Genomic DNA, 24,949 nt, shown 5'->3' with positions numbered 1-24,949 from the left:
CAATGTTGGTAAGTTTCTTTACAGCTGAACCTTCTGAGAGCCTATAATATGCATGGAGAATCTCAGAGCGAGGAGTAAATCTTAGTATTTTCCATGTTTATTTCCCTTTTATTCAATGAGCATCGTATGGGCCTGCTATGCTTCAGAACATGTTTTGTAAAGAACTCGTTATGAACCATGTCTATAATGTCACAACCAGGCTGCGGCGGGTTTCATTCAACTGAGCATGACTAACATGTGGTAGCCTTTAATGGATCTGAGGTTGAAAAACATTATTCTCCTAGGTAATGCAACCTATGAGTTAAAAAAAAAATCCGTTTGTATGGAAGGGTTATGATGAAGGGAGGAAATTTAGGTGATGAAAAGCTTCTACCAGGGTGGAATACCTAGTACAGAAAACTCTATTTACAACCACCAAGTAAATTCACCAAGTAACTTTTACCAGTTGAATTTTTGCCAAGGTCATTATCAATTTGAAGTAAGTTGCTTTTTGTCTTTCGATAAAATGAACCAAATAGCAAGGTATACATGAACGGTTGATCACCAACTGATTTTGGTTTTCCTGAGCTCTGGGGGATGGTGGAATCAAATATTTATTAAATCATATATTCCCAAATAATCGTTTTTTGAATGCAAGTAATATTTTTTTTTTAAAGATTTTATTTATTTATTTGACAGAGAGATAGCGAGAGCAGGAACACAAGCAGGGGGAGTGGGAGAGGGAGAAGCAGGCTTCCTGCCGAGCAGGGAGCCCGATGTGGGACTCGATCCCAGGACCCTGGGATCATGACCTGAGCCGAAGGCACACGCTTAACGACTGAGCCACCCAGGTGCCCGCAAGTAATATTTCAAAGCATTCCCAGCATCATTATACAGGGAGAGGGTATATTTATATTCTTTAGGCTCAGAGTATTCAGATGCCTTCAAAATGAGATGTAAATAAAGACAGACTTTTGTAAACTGATTTCTAAGGTGCTTTTAAAGATCCACTGTGTTTTTGGCCAAGCCATCTGAAGTGATATAGTGAGGTAAAGTGATGAAGGTCCAAGATAACCTTAGCCCAAACTCAAGCCGGAGCTCTCCTGAATGTTTCCCTGAGTCCCTATAGAGCAGGGCTAACTTTGAGCAAGTACTTTTTGTGGTCGTAAGTGATACTCCCATAAAGTTCACCAGTTGAACTTCAGTCCAGTTTACCCTTGGAATTACCCACTATGGCCTCCAAATTACAAGGTGTGATTAACCTGAAGCACATAGTGTTCTAAAATAGCTAGCATCAGTTTTTTTTTTTTTAAAGTCTGCTAATTTTATTAGTTCCTAGTAGAACATGGTTTTTGAACTTTACCTTGTTCTAACTGAATATGTTGCTTCATAGAATAGATAGCTCCTTTAATCCTAGAATACATACAGAAAATGTGTCAGATTTGTAGTTTGCATGAGCTCAAATAGCTCAGAACTTACCATCAGGACTTGGAGAGTTTTCTGTGTAGCCAGAGCCTTCGCTTTGCACAGGAACTCTAGGTGTGTCCTCGCCTTGAGCTGAAAGAAAGAAGATAGTCCTTGATTAATAGAGAATTAGAACAGCCTGACTGCCAATTGTTCTGTCACCCTCCATTGCCCTCTTAAATTTAAAAATACTCCCAGGATTCAACTTCTTTTGCAGAAAAGGTTAAGGGAGGAAATAGTGGGTTGAGCTGCCTGAATTCTTTAGCGCTGTCATCTAAATTCTCTTTAATTTCTGAGATAATCGCATACATACATACACAATTTCTCAAATTAAAAATCTGGTAGCATGAAAGCAGGAAAACTTGGTTTAATCAGAACAACCTACAATTTAAATTTAGGGAAATGTTTGCGTGTGTGTGTGTTTGTGTGTGTGTAAGTTTATGTAGCTTAACCTTTGAAGAGAAAAGGGAAAAAAAAAAACCTGTTTTGCCTTAGGCATGCCTGAAAGCTGAAATATTCATTTCCCGGGCAGTGAGGTCTTTTTGTTTAAACACAAAATGAATGGCTTAGATGGTTTCCTAGGAGATGGTCTCAGATGCTGCCATTTTCAATTGCTGAGGATCAAGTCTTTAGTTAATTTCTGTTGTGATTGATCTCTATTTTGCACAGCTTCAGAGGGCTTGTCATCCATTTACTGTGGCTGAAGCTATACAACATGCTTCAATGTAGTAGTAAGTGGGTTGTTTTTTCTTATTGTGAGAAATTTCCCAGATAGCCTAAAGGACAATAACATCTTCCATCTTAGATAAATATCTATTACATTTTCACAACTTGAAGACCAAGGACATTTAGAAATATAGATACAGATAAAGGTCTGGCAATCCATAACTTCAAAATTTTTATTATTTCTATACTTTTTTAAAGTGGAAGGTTGGGTGCATTTTCATTACATGAGTACTTATTGAGCTCGGAGCATGTTAAATTTGGTGTGCTGTTGGTGAGGATGAAGCAAGGATGGTAAAGATCCAGTTTATAATCTCTTCAAAGGAAGGTATCTTCAAAGACAGAACTTGCACTCTTGGCAATGATTTACTGAAGCTGACAATCATGAAGTATGACTCAATGATGACCGATCTCTGAACCTTGGTGGATGAACGGTAGGAAGGTTAGTACTTGAAGACATATAAAACAAGCAGAGTGGGGGAAGATGAAGAAAGCCATTTTAGATTTGAAGTCTGAAGTGCAGAGCCACATAAGTGGAGATGCCAAACAAGCTTTTGCATCCAGTCCTGAGGAAGCGAATTGTGAATAGGGATGTGGGTATTTGCGAAATGTCAGTGTAGAAGTAACTTTGATGAGATGAAGGTAGATGAGAGAAATCAGGAAAAGGATAACAGAAGAAAAGAAATGACCGATTGATCCCAAGCCTACAAGTGAAAGTAACTGTGCCCATAAGTTGTTTTCATTAGTCCCTGAGGATGAGGTTTGGAAAGGGAAAATAAAACTTGAACCTTCCAACTGGACCTAAAACCATATCATATTCTTTCTCACTCCACCAATTCTAGAAAGTGGACCATTTTCAATTTCTCATCAACACATTCCTCTAGGCACAATTACAGATGAAATCACTGATGGATTTCTCTAAGCCTAAGAGCAGGAAATCTTGGTTAATTATGCTTCAAAATAGAATAAGGAAAAAATGGAAATATTTGATTTTATATAAACATAATAAGTTTTTGGATGGAAAAAATACCATAAGAAATGTTTAGAAGAAGAATATTATAAATTGAGGAAAAATACTTATACCTTTTATTATAGATGAAGGGTTAATATCTTTAATATTTAAAGTACTTCTAAAAAAATATTCTGGGTAGAAAGTTGAGCAAGAAATTTAACAGACAGTTCATAAAAAAATAAATAAATAAAAATGGCCTGTAGTCATGTGAAAGATGATTCACTTTGCTCATAATGAAAGAAATGCAAATTGAAATTACACTGAGAAAGGGATTTCAGCCTAAGGTGAATTATCATGATGTAGACTAACCCTTCTACCAGTAACAGTTAGAAACACTGGAGAGATTATTTAAGAAACTATTTTCACTCATTAGAGAGCCATCAATACAGCACAAGCTTGAGGAGGTATAAAATGCTGAGTCTGACATTCCACATGTGCCAACAAGTTGAACAGAGTCTCCAGATGTCTTATGAGGCCTGAGGGGTGGGGAGGGGCAAAACTTGGAGATCAGGGCTAACCAAGGAAGAGGTGCCTAGAAAAGCATCTCAAGTCTTTTGTGGGCACCTGAAGGGCTATATTCTGGGGGCAAGGATGAACTTGATATAGACCAGCTCTTAAAAAAACTGAAGTCCTGTTTTTAATCAATTCAATCCCTGATTATATGGCAGTGCTCTGCTCAATCCTACTGGCCTGTCAGAAGCAAAAATAAATCCTTTCCAAAATGAGATAAAACCACCCAGAGCCTCAAGCTATCTCTACAGTTATTCACACACAGTGTCCAGCACTCAATAAAAAATTACCTGGCATTCCAGAAGAACAAGAACTAATCACTGAAAATCAAGAGAATAAGACAACATATAGAGACATGTTAGAGATCTAGATATCATAGACAGAATTTTAAAATAGTGATTAATATGTTTAAGAATTAGATGCCAATTTGGGGAATTTCCATGGCAAAAAAGTTTATCAGATAACTAGACACTATTTAAAATGTCAGATGTAAATTCCAGAACTGGAAAATATACTATAATTGAAGTTATTAACTCAGTAGGTGCATTTGGCAGCCATTAGACACAGCCAAAGAAGGGATTAGTAAACTGAAAACTAGATTAGAAGAAAATATAAAGTACAGATGAAAAATATAGAAAAGAGTTAGTAGACATATGAGTATCCAATGTGTAATGTGGCAAAAGCAATATTTAAGATATAATGGCTAATTTCCCCAAATTAATGGGATATCAAACTACTGTTTTAAAAGTGCTCTGATCTCCAAGCAGAATTAATGCAAAGCAAATTTCAGTCAGGCCAGTCGTAAAACTGCTGAAAACCAATGTTAAAGAAAAAATATAAAATTATCTAGTGTACATCAAAATAGCAATGACAGGACTTACAGATGCCTTCTCAGCAAAAATAATGGAAGGCAGAAACAATGCAATGGCATCTTCAAAGTGCTAAATGAAAGATCACCAGCGTAAAATTTCATACCAAACAAAAGTGCCTTTCAAATTTGAATTTGAAATAAAATAATTTCAGGTAAGAAGAATCATAATTTGTTCAGGGACAAAAACAGTAGACCTACACTGAAGGAATAGTTTTCACCATACTCAAAAATCAATTACAGGTAAATTTTAGAACTAAGTGTGAAAGGTAACTTGGAAAAAACCTTCACATCATTAGGCAAAAATTTCTTACACAGGAAAAACAAAACAATAACCATCAGGGAAGAGACTGATAATCTGGACAACACTAAAGTTAGCATCATTGATTTATGGAAACACACTTAACATTAAGAAAGTAAAAAATAAGCCAGAGTGGAAGAAGATATTTGTGATATATATTACTGACTCCTGCACTGAATAAAAAGAAACAAATATACAAAATAACAGAGGAGAAACAGGGAACCCAATAGAAAATGGGCAAGACACAAACAAATATGTCATAAGAGGATATTTTGTTAGTCACTTAATTTTTTGAATGACTTTTACATTATTATTGGCTTTTTCATTATTATTGGCTTTTTCATTATTAAAATGACTACAGAATGTTCTAACTCCTTGTCTAACTTATAAAATGTCCTAACTCCTTGTTTAACTCTCTGAGACACCATCAGAACTAATTAACACATAACAGTATTGTTATTTTTTATAAGAAATGATTACTCTGAAAGGGAAATTAATTGACCTGACACTAAACATTACTTCCCTTACTTTCCCTTCAGGGTTGTTTTTTGTAATGGGATCTAAAGGTACCTGTGGCTGATTCTTTTGTGAAATCTCTTTCAAGGTCATTACCATCAATGATAATAACCCTTTGGTGATATTACTTTGGAGAAACCCCTGTGGCATCATGGAGAACTTTTTATCAATAGGCAGGATGCTAGTCAATTAAACAATGCTCAATGAAAATGATTAAGAATTGAGTGAGAGACAAAGGAAGAAGTTGAAGAAAGCAAAACCCAAAAGGCAGATCAAAAAATAGTGAACATTTAAGGTGCTTGCCTTACGTTTTGTCTTTTCAACCTTATTATTTTGTAATACAAAACATTCATATGAGAAATCTCAGGTTATGTCACCATATCAGCACAAATTAGCATGAGATGCAATGGCAGGTTTGAGATCCATGACACAGAGAGATAAAAACAGAAATCAAAGTTGTAGCTCTCTATATTGCTTCATTCAAGCAGCGGCATCATCTGTCAGATCTGCTTCCAAAACACAAAGTATGTTTGATAGACATTATTAATTAATTTAATATCATGAGTATGCAGGATATGTGCATATGGTATGAATATAGGACTGTGTGCAGTGAGTTGTGCAAGTGTGTGTGTGTGTGTGTGTGATGTATTTGGGAAGAGGGAGAGGAATGACAGACATTTGTTACTCTGACGTGTGTGGTGTGGAACTGGTATTATCCTATCAGCTTTTACCCTCCTGGGCAATGTAACTGAGTGCCCCAGAGAAATGAGTCCATTTCATATAGACAACAGAATATGATCAAAACAAAAATGGCCTCTACAGCTTGTTTATTCCAGTCTGCCTGTCCCTCCCCCCACTTTGATTGCTACTGCTTGGAACACAAACAAGAGGTACATTTCAGGGCTCCTAGCAGGAGATGAAAGATGCTAAAATAGAAAGTGTCTGGGACATTCAGTACCTTTTTCATTTTCAATTACCAACAGCAACTGTCCTCCTCTAAACCCTGATTATGGTAACCTTTTGTAGGTCAGTTGTATTACATAAAAAGTAATAAATTAAGCAGGTCTCATCATAAAGAAAAGATACTGAGATGCTCATAGAATGCAGTTAACCAGATTTTTAATACATAAACATGGAGAGATGTTGGAGGATCCTTCAACTTTTTCTTTTGAGATTTGTATTGACAATAAAATCCATGCAACAAATAGAATGACAAATAATTATTTCTCAGAGTATGTAGTTACATAGGTGTCATGACAGCCATAGAAAGCAGGGCCTGTCTGGATTTAAAGTGGTTGATATTGACCCAAATTAAGGTGGTATTCTTGAACCATCTTGACAACTTTTGCCTTATCTATCTTCCAACCTCACCATTAATGTGGTGGATTAGATGATTATGCAGAAATATTCATTTCCTATCTTCTACCACCATGGGAGTCTATGTCACTGTCCTTTGACATTGGACTTGGCCATGGAATTTCCTTTGGCCATTGGGATATTAGGAGACGTGAGTCAAACAGAGACTTGAAATACATTTGTATAGTTGGGGTTTGGCCTCTCATACTCCTTCCTGACTTTTACCCTAAGAGGAACATGCTTTAGGGAGCAGTTGACCCAAGGAGAGTATGACCTGGATTCAACTCACAGCCTGGCTTCCTTCCGAACCCACACTAAATGTAGCTGATTCTCATATCCATGAACAAAAGATAGCTGATTATTGTTCTAAGCCCATGAGATTGAAGATGGCTTGCTATGCCACATTATTATGGTGATAGTTACCTCTCTTAATAATACATTTTAATCGACTCAGTCCTGACATTGCTTCTTAATTTTGTCCCATAGCAATCATAGCTATAAAGTCATGAGCTTGATTTGTGCCTAGTTTTTTTAAACACATATTAATTCTTTAATTTATTTATTAATGTTAATTAAATTAATTAATTTGTTAAAGATGTGTTCTGTGGGGAGATTTCTGTATTGATTTTTTGGAACATGGTCTGCCCATTAGATCATCAGTTTTCCCTTCATTTTAGGGAGTTTTCTCTTCTATATGTTGACTTCTATATTTCAGGGATACCACCTGTTCCCACATAGAACAATTTATTCCCTCTCTCTTCTATATACCATTTTTTCTCGAATTGTTTTAGGGTTTCTGTGTTCTTTTTCACTGTGATCATCTCAAGCCTTTTTTCTTTGTCAGTAACTTGGTCTTTGCTGTTCTTAATTGATTTATTTTACTAATGGTTGAAAATGTGTTTCCTTCATGCTTACATTTCAGATCATTATGCCATTTTATCACCTTAACTTCAAGATCTTTAATGTTCTTTTGACGTTCTTTTATACCTGTTATACGGAATTTTAATCTTTGTCTGGAGTTATGCTTTGTTCCACAATAGCTTCTTCATCTGTGTTTTGCTGGCTTGCATGCTCACTGGCTTCCTACATTCCTCCTCTCTGTCATGGCTTCTGAGTGCTTGCAGGGTGAGATGTGTAACACATATTCACTAACATGCTTCTTCTTTCTCAAAGTTATCTATGGCCTGTTGGTCCTTCAGGAGCTACCTAGAAGAGTGTTTTCTTTTGAGGACTTTCTTTAGGAGGGGCAAAGTAGCCAGAGCTATTTACCACATTAGTTATTCTGGATTTCTCAAGCAAAAGAGAGAGAGACAGAGAGATAGACAGGCAGACCATCTTGGAGCTTTTCTATTCTTTTTTGCTGTTTCTGTTTGTGTGTTTGTTTTTGTTTTTGTCTCAGCCTCCCAAACCAGGGAATAAACTCCACAAGAACGCTACACAGACTCCTTGGATAGGGAGGGCAAGTCCTTCTTCATGGAGGCTTCACTAGGGGCTCTCAAGCTCCTCCTCCTTGCTTCTTGCACACTCAGAAGATTTTATCTTTTTTTTTTTTTTTTTAAAGATTCCATCTATTTACTTGAGAGAGATCACTGAACAGGGGTCGAGGAGGGACAGAAGGAGAGGGGGAAGTAGATTCCCCGCTGAGTGGGGGGGGGCAGTCTACACTGGGCTGGATCCCAGGACCCTGAGATCACTACCTGAGCCTAAGTCAGATGCTTAACCAACTGAGCCACCCAGGCGCCCCAAGATCTTGCCTTACCGATTTTCTCTTTTGTTTTCTATTTGGTGAAATTCCTGGTTTCTGCTAGAGGTAATTAGTTCTAGGCTTTTGTTACTGGTCTGCTTTTCTTCTCCCATTTTACTCCCAGCAGGAGATAATTGAAATGGAGAATTACAGAGGGTTTTCCTGTCTCTTCAGGGAAGGGAGGAATAAAAGGTGTTCATGGCTGACTATATACTTTTGTGGAAATTTCCTTTGGGCTGCTCCTCTCCCAGTTGGGAAGGTAAATGGTAGCTAGTAAGATCCTATTCAGGGTTATTTCTGAGCCTAGTAGATTTAGGGGGTAGGCTGGAGCAACACCAGGCTCATGCTTTCAGCATTTCTGAAAATGTACCTTTTCTTTTGTTAGTTACCAGTTCATTCTTTTGTCTGATTACTGATTTTGTTGGTGTTCTTCCTTTGTTTATTTTATTTATCTCCTTTCGTATTGTTACTTGGGGGAGAGTGAGGTTTGAAATCTGACTTCACACCGTCATCTTAAACCCAAGACTAGGTGCACAGACTGCTTTGATTTGTGTGACTGAGTATTCCCTACACATGTCACACACACTTAACCTTTGTCAGCAGCTGGTTTTAGGAGTATTTATCAAATGACAGTCCTGATTATAGACTTGATGTTATAGCCTGAAAGTTTATGTCCCTCCAAATTCATATGTTGGAGCTCCAATCCCCGATGTACCTATATTTGGAGATAGGGCCTTTCTGGAGATAACTGTGGTTAAATAATGTTGAGGCCCTAATCTGATAGGGCTGTGGCCTTATAAGAAGAGAAAGACAAAGAGAGAGAGAGATCTCTGTCATGTGAGGACACAGTGAGAAGGAGGCCATCTACAAGCCAGAAAGAGAGCTCCCACCAGAAATCAAATTGGCCCACACCTTGAACTGGGACTTCCCAGCCTCTAGAACTCTAAGAAAATTAATTTCCATTATTTATCTATGGTACTATGGTATGGCAGCTTGAGCAGACTGATATACTTGATTTCTATTTAGTTCATACTTCTTTGGGACAAAGGTATAATTATAAACCATCTGTCCCCTACCTAATCTACTTTCTCCCAAAAACCTCCATGCTAAAGCTGCTACTTGACCATACTACCTCTTTTGATCACTTGGACAAACATTGTACACATACACCCATGGCTCCCTCTCCACAGTCAAATAATGAACGATTAAGCTGACAGGGTCACGCAGGTGGAAAATTCACATGTTTCTACAAGATACCCTTTCCGTGGCAACACACTTCTTCATGTATTAATTGGGAATATTCTATTCTAATCAAAATCAGAAGCTGTCTTTAGTAGGAGATGAAAGGCAGTGGCAGGAGCTGGGGGTGGGCATGAGATCACGATGTACACAAATTCTTTTATGTTCTACCAGAGGATGTGTCTCCATACAGTCATTTGAGAATGGTTTGGAAATTCATCATTGGTTATTGTCCAAATAACTACTCTACAGAAAAACCCAATATTTAGTAAGAAAAGCAAAAAAAAAAAAAAAAAAAGCCACCAGATATTTCAGTGCCTACCATGGGCTGGGGGACAAAATGAATGAGGCATATTGCTGCCTTCATGAAGTTCACAAGCTAGTTGAGAAAGAGAGAGAGAGAGAGAGCTACAAAGAGACAGGGCGGGTGGCGGGGGGGGAAGTTAACTGCTTGCAAGCTAAGTGATGTTATTACCAAGAACTGCAGAGGCACAAAGGAGAGAGTGATTCACCTTTTCTGAAGGGAGTAAAGAAAAATCTTGGAGCACAAGCAGATGGCATGTAAGCTGGAGCCCGATGGCTGAATCAGTTTCAGATGTTTTGCACCCATGCTAAGCATTTGGATAGGTAGAAATATCTCTTGTCTATAAAACATCTGAAGGAATCAGCTTTTCACATCTTCAGCCAGACTACCTTTGGCCGCTCCCTTTTTACTCTTCCTCCACCACCCCACCCCCGGCCCCCTGCTGGTTGTGCTGCTCCCACAAATTCTAAAAGGCAGTTCAAGTTCCTCTGTACATGATCACAACCATGTCATGGCTGTCATGTTTGGCTTAACTGAGCTAGATGCTGATCACATTCTACAAGTCTGGCTTTTTCTTTCCCTTTTCCAGTCCCCAATTAAGCATCTAATTCTCATTCGGCCTCTATGCATTCCCCATCCCCTCCAGGGCCCGGCAGGAATGGAGACTACAAGGAGGCTCTTCTGAGCCAGGGGCTGCCGGCGCTGGTCTCAGATTAGGGTCTTTCCAGCAGGAATAATACAAATTGGGTGTCTCTCAAACTCCCCCACACACCATCACACAACTTTGTTTCTCTACAGCAACCAGATAAATCTGCACACAGCAGGGTCCTAGTGAACACGGAGATACGTATTTTTTCCAGAGGAGTCTCTTGATTCTTTCACTCTAATAGGGTTTTAACTACGCAAGGAGCCACAGTGGGGCAGCTTTGGGCTTTTCAATGGTTCTTTATTTGGAATCTTTCATAAGGAAGGAACTTACTGCTGGCAATAACCAAAGCTGGCTTCTCAGAAACTTCATCATACACCTAAGGCTCCTGAAAGAAAGTGCCTCTGACTGTTGGTTGAAATCCTGCACAATTAAGTATATAGCTCTTGAGTCAAAGAATAATTTAATCCTATGTATCCTTAATTATAGACTCCTTAATTATTTCCACTAGATTTTGCCCTTTTTGTATGCTACATTTTCCTAAATAGCACAATTTATTCTGAACATTTAATAAGACTTACTGCATCACATTTGTCCATGACCAAAGTACTAGAAATCTATACCCAGGAAGAAAGCTACATCCAAGAAATAACTAGCAGATTTACAGAAGCACCAGAGGATGGTTATCAGAGGGCTCTGAACTGTAAGTAAGTACGTTCAGTTCTGCTACAATAATTCCATTTCTGGTCTTGGCCCCTAACACCAATTCTTTTAGCTTCAAAAAAAAAAATCATACTATTTTTCCTACTAGGAAAAGTTTTCAAACACACCTGGTATTAAACTCAAACCCATTTTCCATTCAGCTTTTCTTCACGAAGCCCTATTACAGATACCTGGATCTAAATCTTTGAGTTTCTTTGGATTTAACCATATTTATGCCTTTTTTTTTTTTTTTTTTTTTAGTGAATACACTCATTTTTATGCCTTCTGAGTGTTTGTCACTACCAGAGCAAACGCGCGCGCGCACACACACACACACACACACGCACCCTAAAAGAATGTCTAGGCCATAACCACTAAATATGTAACTGCTATTAAACTCAGTCAGAAGGCTTTTACTAAAGAGAATTCAGTTACCTGTGAGAAGTCAATGTTATGTTTGCCAACTTCTTCTGTTTAAGAGGGGCTTTATTCCCCTTTTAGGTTGTAGGTCTATGTTATTTCTTCTTGTCTGAATAGGACTGCATTCCTCAAGGAATAAAAAAGACCTTTGACCATATACTAGTCCAACCAAACCTTTTCACAGATGTGGATATGGGACTCAGAGAAGTGGCACGGTTGCCCCAGCCCACCCAACTATGACGTGAGAACTAAAATTTCTCCTAACTCCACTCCCGGGATGTTTCTAATACTTCGCCCGACACTAGTGACAGTGGTGCGAAAGCTGAAATAAGACTGGAATTTGGGATGCTAATCCATTTGAAGGCAATGGACTTGAATGTCTTTCACATCCCTAAGATGGCTTGGGTGGGGGAAGGTAGCACAAACTTACTCACATTGAAGAAAATAAGTCCCTGTCAGATGCCAGGGACTTCTCTGTGCTCAGTGGCAGTAGCCCCGGTAGAAATGATGGTGTGCTAAGGCTCTCCCCTCCCACGGGGTCTGCAGGGCCCTGGAGCATGGGCCATGTTTCTCTGCCAGATATTTTAGACTTCAAGCTTGGTGGTTTGATTATCCTTTTAAAGATAGGCTCATTCTGTATACTCTTTAATCTGGAAAGCCAGGTTAATGTCACTCTGGAACTCCTACCCTTGGGGTTAGAAGTGCATGATGGAATTCAGGGAGAAGATTCTAAACGTGAGCAATGTAAGTTTCATGGCCTCCTTGGGCACCAGAGGATCTGAAGGCCCTAGGACTAAAGGGGATGGTCAATCAACAGTGGTTGGGTCTGTGATGATGTCATCCTCCAGGCTTCGAGAGTCTCCCTGGATTCATGCTGTAGCACTAGCTTCCTGGGGCTGACATCACTGGGCTGCCCAGTCCTCTTCTTGAACCCATGGATGCTGAGCATCTTAACTGGCCTGTTGCTTTACAGCTTGATTGACTCCTGACTGCTGAATTTTGCTTTTGTCTAGTTGATGATCTTGACTAAGGCATCCTGGTCTCTCCTATAGTCAGGAACGCCTTGCTTGTCCCAGAATTTTGACAACCAAGAGATCCCTAGCCCTCTGGCTGCCTTTTTGCCTCTTCTCTCAGACTGTCATAGGTACTCCTTCTTTAGTTGTCAAGCTGACTTCATTCCCTGTGTGGAAATAGCAACTCCAATGAGAGAATGGGCTTTGAGGACACCAGATAATGGACCTTGGCCCTGCTTTATCACTTGACATTTAATCTTTTGTTCTAGGAGACAATTCAAGAAACTCTTTCATAGTAGAAAAAATAACATCCCGAATTTCCCTTTCACTCAAAGGAATCTTAATCCTTTTTTTTTTGTTCATGTATTGTACCAGACTAGAGATCCTGTCACATAACTTCTTCAGCAAGATAACAATTCACCTTTGAGGAGGAGGCAACCCAATTTTGATTTATTGATCTCAGGCCACAATGCTTTTCTTAAAAAAAAGTGCAGACTAGTCTATATGTGATTGTCAAATAAAAGCCTGAAGATCAGGCTTTTTGAAGTTAATTTTGTTCAATTTACAGAATTATATAGACTTTTTTGCTTGTAAATTTTTTTAGAAAGTCCAAAATAATGCATCAAGAAGCAGGAACATTCCCCCTGCCCGGTGGCCTCCTTTGGTAAATGGGCACAGTTATACTAAAAGCTGCCCTCCAATTTCAGATTTCTGGTTTTGTTGGATTTAATCCAGTTGCTATTTGACTGATTTCAATAGAACATCGATTATTTGTGTTGTAAACCGTGGAGAAGGAAAGAAGATGTGTTTTCATATAGTAGTAAGTGTGTGTCTTCCATTACAAAGAAACCTCTATTAGAAATGTGGTGGTGGTGGTAATCGTGTGTGTGTGTGTGTATGTGTGTGTGTGTGTGTGTGTGTGTGTTGGGGGAAAGTGGAGGGATGCTCCTTAAGGTTTTATTATGCAGGAAAGAGGTTGCATCTATTTTGTGGCTAAATTGCTACTACTGTATTTCATTGATTTGAGGACACATTTTTTTTCCCTTACGTTTTAACATCTGGGAAGTTGAGATGAATAATCAATGGCTCTACAATTGCTATTAACCTGGACTGAAGCCAAGTTCAGACAGAGGATTTACATTTGCTTGTTAGTCACTGGACAACATTACCAACCGGAGATCAGTTAAATTAAATTCCTTGCCTGTGGTTTCTATGGACCACACTGGGATATGAATTTGGGACACAAACCTGCGGGATTAGCACCGGTTTGTGATTCAAGTTCTTAAGGGAGACTTTTTTTTAAAATCTACTTCCATCAATGCCGAAGGTAAGATACCCAAGTCTCCTGGCTTTTTGGAGCAGATAATGTTGGAGCCAAGGCCATCCCCCGCAGGCCACCTCTGAGTTCCCCTGCTGCCGCAGTGGACACAGTAGCCCAGGGTACTTGGACAGCTTCTCCCCCTTGAAGCATCTTTCTGCTTCTCTACTAGCAGTGCTCAGATAACTTGTTCAGCCCGGGCATAGGACAGTGCAGGGGTCCTGTGCATATGGAAGTCTGAGAATTATTTGCTTATTACCTGCTCTTCACTAAAAAGTGCTGTGCTTCTAGAGACCATCCCCCAAATAAACTACTTGCACCCAAGATCTGGATCAGGATCTGCTTTTGGAGGGACACGAATTAAGGCACTGTCCCCTATTTCTCCTTTAACCTCACCCAAGGGTGTAGCTCTTTGTTGACTTACACTGAATTCTCCATTTGGGGATTTTTTTCTTACTGATAGTTAATGGACGTGATAGTGATAGTTAATAGAATAGTTAATGGAAGAATAATTCTTATAATTGAAGGTATATTAATTTCAATGATATATTATTAAAGAAAAATAAAACTCTGCTGAGATGACATAAACACACTGAATATACAAAATGAGTCGTTAGCTCATCTCCCCCACCCCCTGTCTGTATAAAGTTTTAAATAGTTATGAAATGTTCTGTCCACCCTGATCCAACTAAACTGATTTGGCACATACATGTGTCATGCTATGGGTCTCAGGTCTTATCATATAGTTCTAAAAATCATTCTAGGAGATAATGGACATCAAACAGTTGTATTCCAGGGGTAATATTACCCTTTGGAAAAGCTATTTGTTTTTCCGGATTTCTCATAGGTGACATAGAGGTTGATGAGCTAATGGTAGCACCAGTGATTCACCTGAATTTTTCAAAATGTGGTCCATGGACCAACTGCAGTAGACTCACTTGGAGATTATTATAAAATGTGCATTTCTAGGCTTCTTATCAAATCTATCAAATAGGAATCTGTGGCTGGTAGGGCCTGGTCATCTGCATTTTAATACATCTTCCCCAGGGATTCCTGCATGCAAGGGAGTTTCAGAATTATCTGCTTTTCCACGGTTTTTCATGAAAACAGCATCTTTAAGGTTCCTGGGCCTCTTCTAGAATGTGTGCTTAATGTATTGACTAGTAGAAATTTTATTCATAGCATAAGAGCTATGGCAAATATTTTTTAAAAGATAACTGAAACATTAGAAATAGTATTATCTCAATAACATGTCCTTCTTAAAAGGTGATAATTCCATAATTTCAGACAGAAATTCTGGAATTCATTCATTCATTTGGCAAATTCTTATTCAATGTCTGTAATTTGTTCAGTTATGTGATTACAAGGATGAATGGAGCTCTTTCCTAATGCAAAGGCAATGACAGTATGAAGGACTGTGGCATCAGGGTTGCGAGCATGGATTTGAAGTGTGAATTTTGATTCTGCTACTTACTTGCTGAATGATTCTGGGCATGTTATTTAACCTCATGGAGATGCAGGTTTCTAATACATAAAAGGTGCAAAGTGACTCCTACATCGCAAATACGTAGTGTATAATAATGGAGCACTTAGTGGAGTGTTTGGCCCATAATAAATAATTATGAAAAGCTATGATTTGAGTAATAATAAAATGCATGATCTGTCAGGGCAAGGAGAAGACCTAGGCAGTACAGACTGTGGTTATGAACGTGGATGCTGGGGCCAGATTTGCGGGATTTCAATCCTGGCTCTGCCACTCACTAGCTTTGCAAGTTTGGCCCGGTGACGTCACCTCTCTGTGTCTCCTGGGCAACTCTGCTTCTTCTCTTTGACTTTCGAATACCTTCTTCCACAGTAGATCTTTTCACCCCAACTGTTTACCTGTCTATTTCACAGAGAACCCAAACGGCACAGCTGTTATTTGGGCATGTTTTTGGCAATGGGAGCAGTGGTCATGATTGATTACAGACTGAGGAGACAGTCCCTGGGGAGAGAGAGAGTGAAGTAGCGGATAAGACAAAGTCCACTAAACAAAGGGATCATGAGATCATCAAGAGCACAGGTGAGGAGAAGACCCTGGGGCAGCACTAGACAAAGGGATCTTGAGATCATCAAGAGCACAGGTGAGGAGAAGACCTGGGGCAGCAAGAGTTGCTGCTGCTCATGTTCTTTACATGAGGAATTGTCTTTCTTTAAAAAAAGATTTTATTTATTTGACAGAGAGAGACACAGCGAGAGAGGGAACACAAGCAGGGGGAGTGGGAGAGGGAGAAGCAGGTTTCCCACGGAGCAGGGAGCCTGATGTGGGGCTCCATCCCAGGACCCTGGGATCATGACCTGAGCCGAAGGCAGACGCTTAATGACTGAGCCACCCAGGCATCCCACATGAGGAATTGTCTTAACTTTTGGAGGCTAATATTACTTATCGTCATACCCTTGTGAAGGGTGTTGCTATATATTTTTAAGAGCACATCCTCTGAGTTTATCATTTTCACTTAAAAATCAGTCCATCAGAATGAGTCATGGCAGAGGCACTCACAGGCACTGATTCATCCAACGATCAAGCTACTGAGAGATCTCTGTGTCCTACCAGCACCAGAAAGCTTTACTTTCTTTGTTTTCTAAACAATGTAATTGGATTATACCTCAAATACTGGGCTTCTTTATTTTCCTATTTATTATGTAAATTACATATGTAAAATCACATGGAATGAAGACATGCAGACTTATGTCTATAAAAAAAGATGGGCCTCTGTGACCAGAGTGGGGCTTTGACTTCATTTTCTGGTGATGCGGATAGGTTTGCTTCACTCCAGTCCCACTTGTATGCAGCCCTCTTGTATACAGAGGTAAAGTTCTTGGCTATAGTTTTGGTGCAGTACTTAATTAAGAAAGAGTGAGCATATTAGACCTAATAACAAATTCTGGCCAAAGTATGGTACAATCAACATTCTCGTCTATAAGCACCCACTGAGCATCTATTAAGCCACTTTGAATTAATTACTTAGGAGACATTCATTAAATATCTACCATGTGCCAGGCTCTTTATGGAAAACCAGGAAGCAACTATGTAAATATAGTCTCTGTCCTCCAGAGACTCAAGTGATTGAAATCCCAAGTGATAAGAATTATTCTGGGTTAGTAGAGGGCATCTTACCCAATCTTGAGGGAGAGATAGGAAGTGGTTTCAGGGAGATGTTTCTCTACTAAGTCACATCGCAGCTGAGCCCAAAGTTTGAATGGGAGTGGCCAAGAGGATAGGAGCATGGGAAGAGTTGGAGGCACAGAGGCTCAGAGAAGAGGACGTGTGGCCAGTGAAAGGACCAGCTAGCTGTTATTGCTGCAGTTCAAGATGGCTGATGTTTAGAGTTCAAGGGAGGTGGCCAGAGAGACAACAGGAACCAGTCCTTGGAGAGCTAAGGAGTGTCATTCAGAAGGCTATGAGATCAGTGGAGGTTTTAGTCAGGGGGTGGCATAACAGATTCTCCTTTTAGGAAGTTTAGTCTGACTAGGGGGACAGCATGAATTTCAGTGGGGGTAGGGGAAACCAGAAGTGAGAAGAACAGTAAGGAGGGGAGTACTCTTCTTCTGAGCACAGAGCTGAACCATACATCCTGTCCCAACTTCTTACATAGTAGGCGGGGCCACATGACTCAGTAGCAGCCAATGGACTGTGGGCTGAAGCTGTATGTGCTACTTCTGGGACTGGCACCTGAATACCCTCCTGTGTGATCCTCCACACCCCCTGCCTTCATCCACCAGGACTTGGCAGTAGTACTCAAACCTGAGAACCACCTGGACAGCTTGTGAAGAGCATATTTCTTGATCTTAGAGTCAGAACCTCCGATTAAGCCAGTCTGTGGTAGGGCCCAAGGATTTGCCTTTTTAGGAAGTTACCAGGTGATGGTAATGCTGCTGGGCCAGAAATCACATTTTGGATACCAAGGCACTAAGAAATGTAGAGTTACAAGATGTATAGGAAGGCATTATCCGGGGTTTCTGAATGATTGTGTGGAGCAATCTTCTGCCTCCTCAGAACAGCTTTGGAGTGTGAGGTGAGTAAGAAATTTCTCATGGTAAGTCATTGAGATTATGAGGTTGTTTCTGCAATCAGCCTACTCAAATTAATACAGGAGGAACTTATCAAAGGGACATATAAGAAAAAGTTACAATGTGTGTGACGGCCAGCACTGTGTCTATCCATCACAGTGATCAGTTTTATGGAGTGCAAGTGTTGTTTCAAGGCTCAGCTTACCTTCCTCATCTTGTCCACCTCAGCCCAGGACTTGCTCTTCCCTTTTACAGTGGACTTTCTATGATCACTCATTTGACCTTTCCTGCACTAGACTATGGGCAGTAGACAGCCAGGAATTCTACTTAAAATCTCCTTAAAATCCTATCTGAAGCTTCACATGAAATAAGGTATTCAAAAAATAATTGTTAGTCATCTTGATGGTGTGTCAGTAGACACACAAATGCCCACTGACTGTAAGTAGATGGAGGTGTGCACCATTTTGTCTTCTCCCGCAGCCCTTTGTACATGCTGCTCCCTTCCCCTGCAACACTGGCCCACCCCGACTCAGGGTAGCTAATTTTACTCAGCTTAGACATCACCTCCACCAGCATGGCTACTCAGATGAAACTGTGACTAGTTACCACCCCTATGCCCATTTTCTTCCCTCTACAATTTATAAAATATGTATCATACTATTTTGTAACCTATTATTCTAAGCAAGCTTATTCTTTTTAAATTTTTTTTTTTTAATCTTGGTTCTCTTTGCAGCACTATAGAAATTTTTTGTTCTATTTACATTTCTATAAAAACCGTATTTATGTTTAACTCAATGATTATCCAACTAGTCCAGTCTCCTATTTCTATGAATCATTCAAATATTTGATGAATGAAGTCCAAACATTACCTTGCCCTTGGAATGTGCTCGGCAATCTTAGAAACTGGTTTATTGTTTTACTGAAGCCATAAAATTGGACAAAGTCTCCAAGAAAAACTTTTTAAGTAAAAAGGAATAGAGCTCTTAGGATGCTGTCCACAGTTAAGAAATAGAATAATTTGCAGATTAAATTAGAGGAAAAGTAGGTGTGTATGCATCATGCTTGAAAGTCAAGGGCAAGTCATGGGATGAATGTTGCATATCAGCCGGGCAGAGTCAACACTGGGAGGAGGTCACTGAACGTGAAATGTAGAAAGCCATGTTTGGTATCCACATTTGTAGTCCAATGTTACCAGAGCTGAGACCTGAAGCATGAGTAGAACTCTGTGATAACAGAGGAACTATCCTGTGAAAGAAGAGAGATAGTCATGGAGATGTCATGCATATAAGACTTAGCCATGGAGGAAAATATAGCAACCTCGTGAGGGAGGGGCAACAGTAGCAACCATTGGTTTTCCAAGACAGGGAAGACCTGTATATGGTTGAAGGCCAAAGGGGAGGAACAAGTAGAAAGAAATATATGCACGATGCTGGGAAATTGGAAATAATTGAGGAGACAAAGACAAAGAGTTGTTTGATAAAAAAGAAAAAGGGGTTCAGACACAATGTTAAGGTTAATTTTTGGAAAGGAGAAAAGTAGCTATCATGTCAAGATAGAAGAGAATGGGGTGTGTGTGTCTGGATCAAAGATAGTTTTGATGGAGAAGATAGAAGGTTAAGGGATTTCTCCTTTATTTTTCTCAGCAAAGTGGGAGACAGGACCATCTATGAGGAGAAAGGGTTTGGAGACAAAGAAGGAGAAGGAGAAGAAGGACAAGAAGAAGAAGAAAGGGAGGAGGAGGAAGAGTGAGAGGAGGAAGGGGAGGAAGGGGAGGGGTAGGATAGAGAAACTTTAGAACAGCTACTGTAAGAAGTGTGCTTGGGTAATCAAAAAAGATGGTTTATCCACAGGAACCATTAAATGTAGCACATCAATAACATTATTTTTTAGCCTAGAAAAAAAAAAAAAGACCATGCAAATTTATAGCACCAGCAACTTGGCTTTGCTCTGAAATGAGTACCTGAATTGATGATCTCACTGTTGTATTTCTTCTCCCTCTAAGAGCTAATTCCAGTCACTTAATTTTTGATGTCTTAACTCTTTTGTGTACCCTTCCTTATATGGCTTCCCTTGGCCACCTAGTAATGTTCACTTTTTAGTATTTTACTGTCTGTAATTCATATTCTCTCTTCTCAAGTGAATATTCATATTCTCCAGTGAAATGAACTTGGTGAAGAGGCTGAATGGCCTTTATGATACTTTGTGTTAGTTTGGCAAACATCTACAGGGTACCACTAGGTGCCAGGAACTGTGGGAAATGGCAGGGAAGTGACTATGAATTAGACATTGTACCTGCCCCCAGAGTACTGCCTCACAGTCTTTGTGGGAGACAGATTCATGGATATATAATTTCAGCACCATGTGGCTAGTGCTGTCTTGGAGGCACAGGTCATATGATCTTGAGCAGCTAGACTAAGGACATTTATTCATCCTCCAAATATTTTGTGAGTGTCCTCTTTGTGTCATTAATATAATGTGAACCTCTGGCAACAGAGTGGTGGAAATAACAGGTAAGCTCTTTGCTCTCTGGATATGTGTTTGAGGAAAATAAAAGAGTGTGGTGTGATAGAGACACAGTGAAAGGGAGTCATTTAGTTTGAGTGATGGGGGAAGGTCTCACCAAGAGAGGAGTTTCAAAATGAGACCTAAGTGAAAAATCAGCCATGCAAAGATGCAGGAACAGGTGTTTCCCTGAAGAAGGCACATCCAGAAAAATGGCTCAAAGACTCAGATACACTTGGCCTGTTCAAGGAGCAGAAAGGAAGCCAGTGTGGCTGGAGAGTAGGGAGGGAGGGAGGTAAAGGAAAGAGATGCTGTTGGAGAGATTGAAAGGAGCAAAGAGTGAATTTTATTCTAATGCAAGGATTCAGTTCCTAAGCAGTTTATTCTTTGCTCTGCAAAGACCACAGGATGCCACAGTATATTCTTTATAACACTACCCAAAAATGATTGCTAGTGAGTATAGTTCATTCAATCATTCAATAATATGAATTGTACACCAGTCTAGTATGTCAGATACTTTTCTAGGTGCTGAAGATTTAGCAGTTACAAAGCAGAAAACGTCCTTGTAGTCATGGTGTTACATTTGAATGTGCGTGGGGAGTGAACATTTCAGATAAAGGAGCAGTAAGTGCAAAGGCCCTGAGGCAAGAGTATACTTAAAACCTTTGAAGAAAAACAAAGACATAAATGAACAAAGAGAAACTGGCAGCAGAGAAAAAAACACAGGGAAGGCTGTGGGTACAGTGGGTCAAGATTATGTGAATCACTATATGGATGCTGGGTCATATTGGAAGTCATTGGGGGATTTTGAGGAGAAGTGGGAAATTATGCTCTTATTTCATAAAAGTATCACTTCATTCACCTGTGGTAAGATAATAAACTGTAAGGAGCTAAAGATGAAGACAGGTAACCAAGTAGGTTATGGGTAATTGATGCAGAGGTAGATTTGACTGGGGAGGAGGTGGAGGAGATGAGTGATGTGACCACATCTGGGTATATTTTGAAAACATAGGATTTGGTGATGAATTGGGCCAGGGTTTTGGGATAAAGAGAAGAGTCAAAGATAACCAAAATTTTGGATTTGACCACCAGGAATAAGTGCCACTTGCTCAGATGAGAAAGACTATAAGAATTGCAGATGGGGAGCAGATATTAAAAGCTCAGTCTTGGAAAGGTTAAGTTGGAGTTGTCAATGACAAATCCAAGTAGAAAGGTTTATTAGAGGAATCCTGAGTTCAGGGGAAATACCAGGAATTAAGGTACGATTTAGGAGTCAGCAGCTATTGGTGATTAATTTATTGAGGTGGGGAACCAACTTATTATTGTTACTTTGAATCAAATCAACTAACCTAATAGTGCTCAACTTAAGAGGAAAAGGAGTAAGATGGAGGCAAGGATGCTATTGGTTGAGAAGAAAACTTCTAAATAAGGATCCAAGAGACCTATTTTTCAGTCCCGATTGTTCACAAACTCTCTATGTGACAATGGAAGTCATCTGACCTCACTTTCTTAAATTGTATAACAAATGGTAAAATAGAATAATCTCTAAGTTTTCTGCCACTGCTAAACTTAAGATGAAAAAACAAGAGTCATAATATATAAAGGACTCATATAAATTAGTAAGAAAAAAAGAATAGTCTGTTAGAAATATGGACAAAAGATACAATTCTTTCAAGAAAAAAAAAAAAATAGCACTGTGTAACCAAAAATGCAACAGTATAACCAAATAACCAAATGCAATTTGCCCTCAAATGTAATAGTGTGACTAAATTAAAAGAAAGACTAACTGTATAACAGGAATAATAACAGTAAAATATAATTAAAAAGAAATAAAAAGAAAACTAAAAGTGCATATAAATAAAAATTTTAAATGTTATGGAGGATTCAAAGACAGGCAACTTTGGTGACAAAGATGCATTGTACGGTGGCAAAAATTTAGCTTACTTCTAATAAAAGTACCCACTGTAGAAAAAGACAAACTAATTATAAAATTTGTATGGAAAAACAAACACTCAAAGTTTATTTTCCATCCAGAAAAATTCTCCAAATGAACTCACTCAACATACAGCTTTTTTTTTTTTTTTCCTGAAAGTGGATGAACAGAGCTATAACATAGGTTAAGACTGAGTCAGTTCAGTAATAAGCAACTGGATGTGGAGTCCCCTCCAACAATCCAGGTCACCACTGTTTTACTTTTTACAGGGATGTCAAAAATAGGAAAATCCACCATTGATATTAAACTCAGAATTTTATTTCAAGGAAGAGTGTTGTAGTGTTTCCACTTGATGTATACTTAACATGTGGTATTTCCATTGCATCTAAATTGGCTGCTTAATTTTAATGGTTAAATCATCAGTAAGGAACTCTGTGACAAAATGGTTGAATAGAAACAAAGGACCAGACTTCTAAACATACAGACCAGTTCTTCCTTCTTAGTCTTCAAGACCCGACAACATAGAGATATAAAGTAAGAAACAACAAAACAATGACCAAAAAGCCAGTCCCCTTTGTAAGACTGAAGAAATAATGCTGCCATACTAAAAAGCAGGAAACGGTCAAGTGTGATGCCTAGCAGCAAAGACATCACTGCCATTGGGATATAGTCCTTCTTTTCTGCCTCTTCTGCCTCTCCCTCACCTTTCTATAGGCTGAGGCTGAAAGATACAGGACTAGCTTTAATGGATTACAGAGTTCTTTAACCCTAACACACACAGGTGCACCAGTCAAGAAACTCCAAATGGTGACCATGTTATGCTGGGAGGAGAGGGCAGGGCGCTTGCTTGGCCAAAGGGTCAAGTGTATTGAACACTACGGCAGATGTTTAGGCTAGGGAAAATGGCCAGGGATGGAAAAGGGACGTAGCCCAGGGATATTTAATCTGCTATTCTGTTATTATTGTTGGCTTCTGCTGAACCCAGATGGTGATCAGGGTTTCCCCCTTGCACACAGACTCTTGTGTGCAAACAGAAGGCTTATTACTTTGCAAATGAGGGAAATGGGAAAATCTGACCTAGTTATCTGCAAACTCACACAGGACTTCTCCTTATGGCTTTATGACAACCTGTCTTCCCATCCAGGGAGTATGCATTAGGCTGCTAATGCCATCTTCTTCCTCAGCATAACAAGGTGTCATTTATTGAGAATCTTTTCAGACTAGAAGGTATATACATCAAATGCTTCTAATAGTAGTAAACATCTGACCTCCATTTTATAGATGAGGAACTGGGACTTGAAAAAGTTAGAAAATCTGCTTATAGTCATCCAGCCAAAAAGTAATAGAGCTGGAATTTTAAATCCCATTTATCTGAAGACCAGGCTTGTTGCTGACCTGTGTAACAGGGAGGCCCATATTTAAGAGCTCAACAGAGGTGGTAGAGAAAATTTTAAGAAAACCCAAAGACAAACATTGACACTTCTCATTCTAGAAGAAAGCCTTGATGTGCAAAGTGTTAAGGCTGGAAGGGGCTTTAGAACTTGAGTTAGGGGATCCCCTCATTTTGCAGATCCTCCAAAAGTTAAGTGACATAGTTGAGGATGCAGAACCAGCTGTTGGCAGGTACAACCAGGATGAGATATTATTATTATACCATTATTCAATTCAGTGCTCCATTTACCTATGGTCTATCTCAACAGATAGTTCTCAAAACATTGAAGGCATGTGACACATAGACCAAAAATATCTACTAAAACCTCACACTAATTAGAATGCCATTACTTAAAGTTATGCTCAGAAGAACCTGCAAGGTGGTAAACCGGAAGGCTACTCTGCGGATGTTACTTTCTCTATACTCTCCTGGGAGTACACAAAATTTAAAGAACTATTATGTAGCAACACTGAGGTGGGCAATTTGCTAACTAAAACTGAAGGACTTGGCCATGGAGAATCAGCATCACCACCTAGGCATGTAACACTGTTGTGAGCAAAAGCTCTGGCTCTAGCATTCTGGATGTCAGTGGGGGCCTGCAGTTACCATCAACACAATGGCCTTGACTGGGGACAGTCTCCCAAATCATCCCTTGATATGCACCACAGTACAGAATCCTAATTTGATTATTTTTTAATCTGTAATTTTTGTTATATGTATGTACAAAGTAAAACTTCAGAAATGTGGAACTCTTCTCTGTTCCAGACCCACTTCTAAGAGACAGCCATTACAATTTGTTTTAGTTCTCTGGGTGGTTACCTTCTTACCTTTAAATAACATGGAATTAAGCTTCCATTTTTATTTATTTTTCTTAGACAATAGCTACTGACTCTTGCAATGACCAGTGGTGATATATT

The 24,949-nt window shown here is 39.3% G+C and overlaps 1 protein-coding gene across 1 annotated transcript in view; it reads right to left on the bottom strand.

Moving 5' to 3' along the window:
* The window catches only part of MACROD2 (mono-ADP ribosylhydrolase 2), a 1,298,181-nt gene that overhangs the window by 15,990 nt on the left and 1,257,242 nt on the right, over positions 1-24,949 (bottom strand). The window contains exon 13 of the mRNA XM_032419411.1: positions 1,459-1,536. Within this exon, the coding sequence (XP_032275302.1) occupies positions 1,459-1,536 (78 nt within the window). The remainder of the gene's footprint in view (positions 1-1,458; positions 1,537-24,949) is intronic.

This window comes from Phoca vitulina, unplaced genomic scaffold (assembly GCF_004348235.1).
Source record: "Phoca vitulina isolate PV1807 unplaced genomic scaffold, GSC_HSeal_1.0 scaffold22, whole genome shotgun sequence".
NCBI classification, from domain to species: Eukaryota; Metazoa; Chordata; class Mammalia; order Carnivora; family Phocidae; genus Phoca; species Phoca vitulina.
This window is presented reverse-complemented; position numbering and strand designations above follow the sequence as displayed.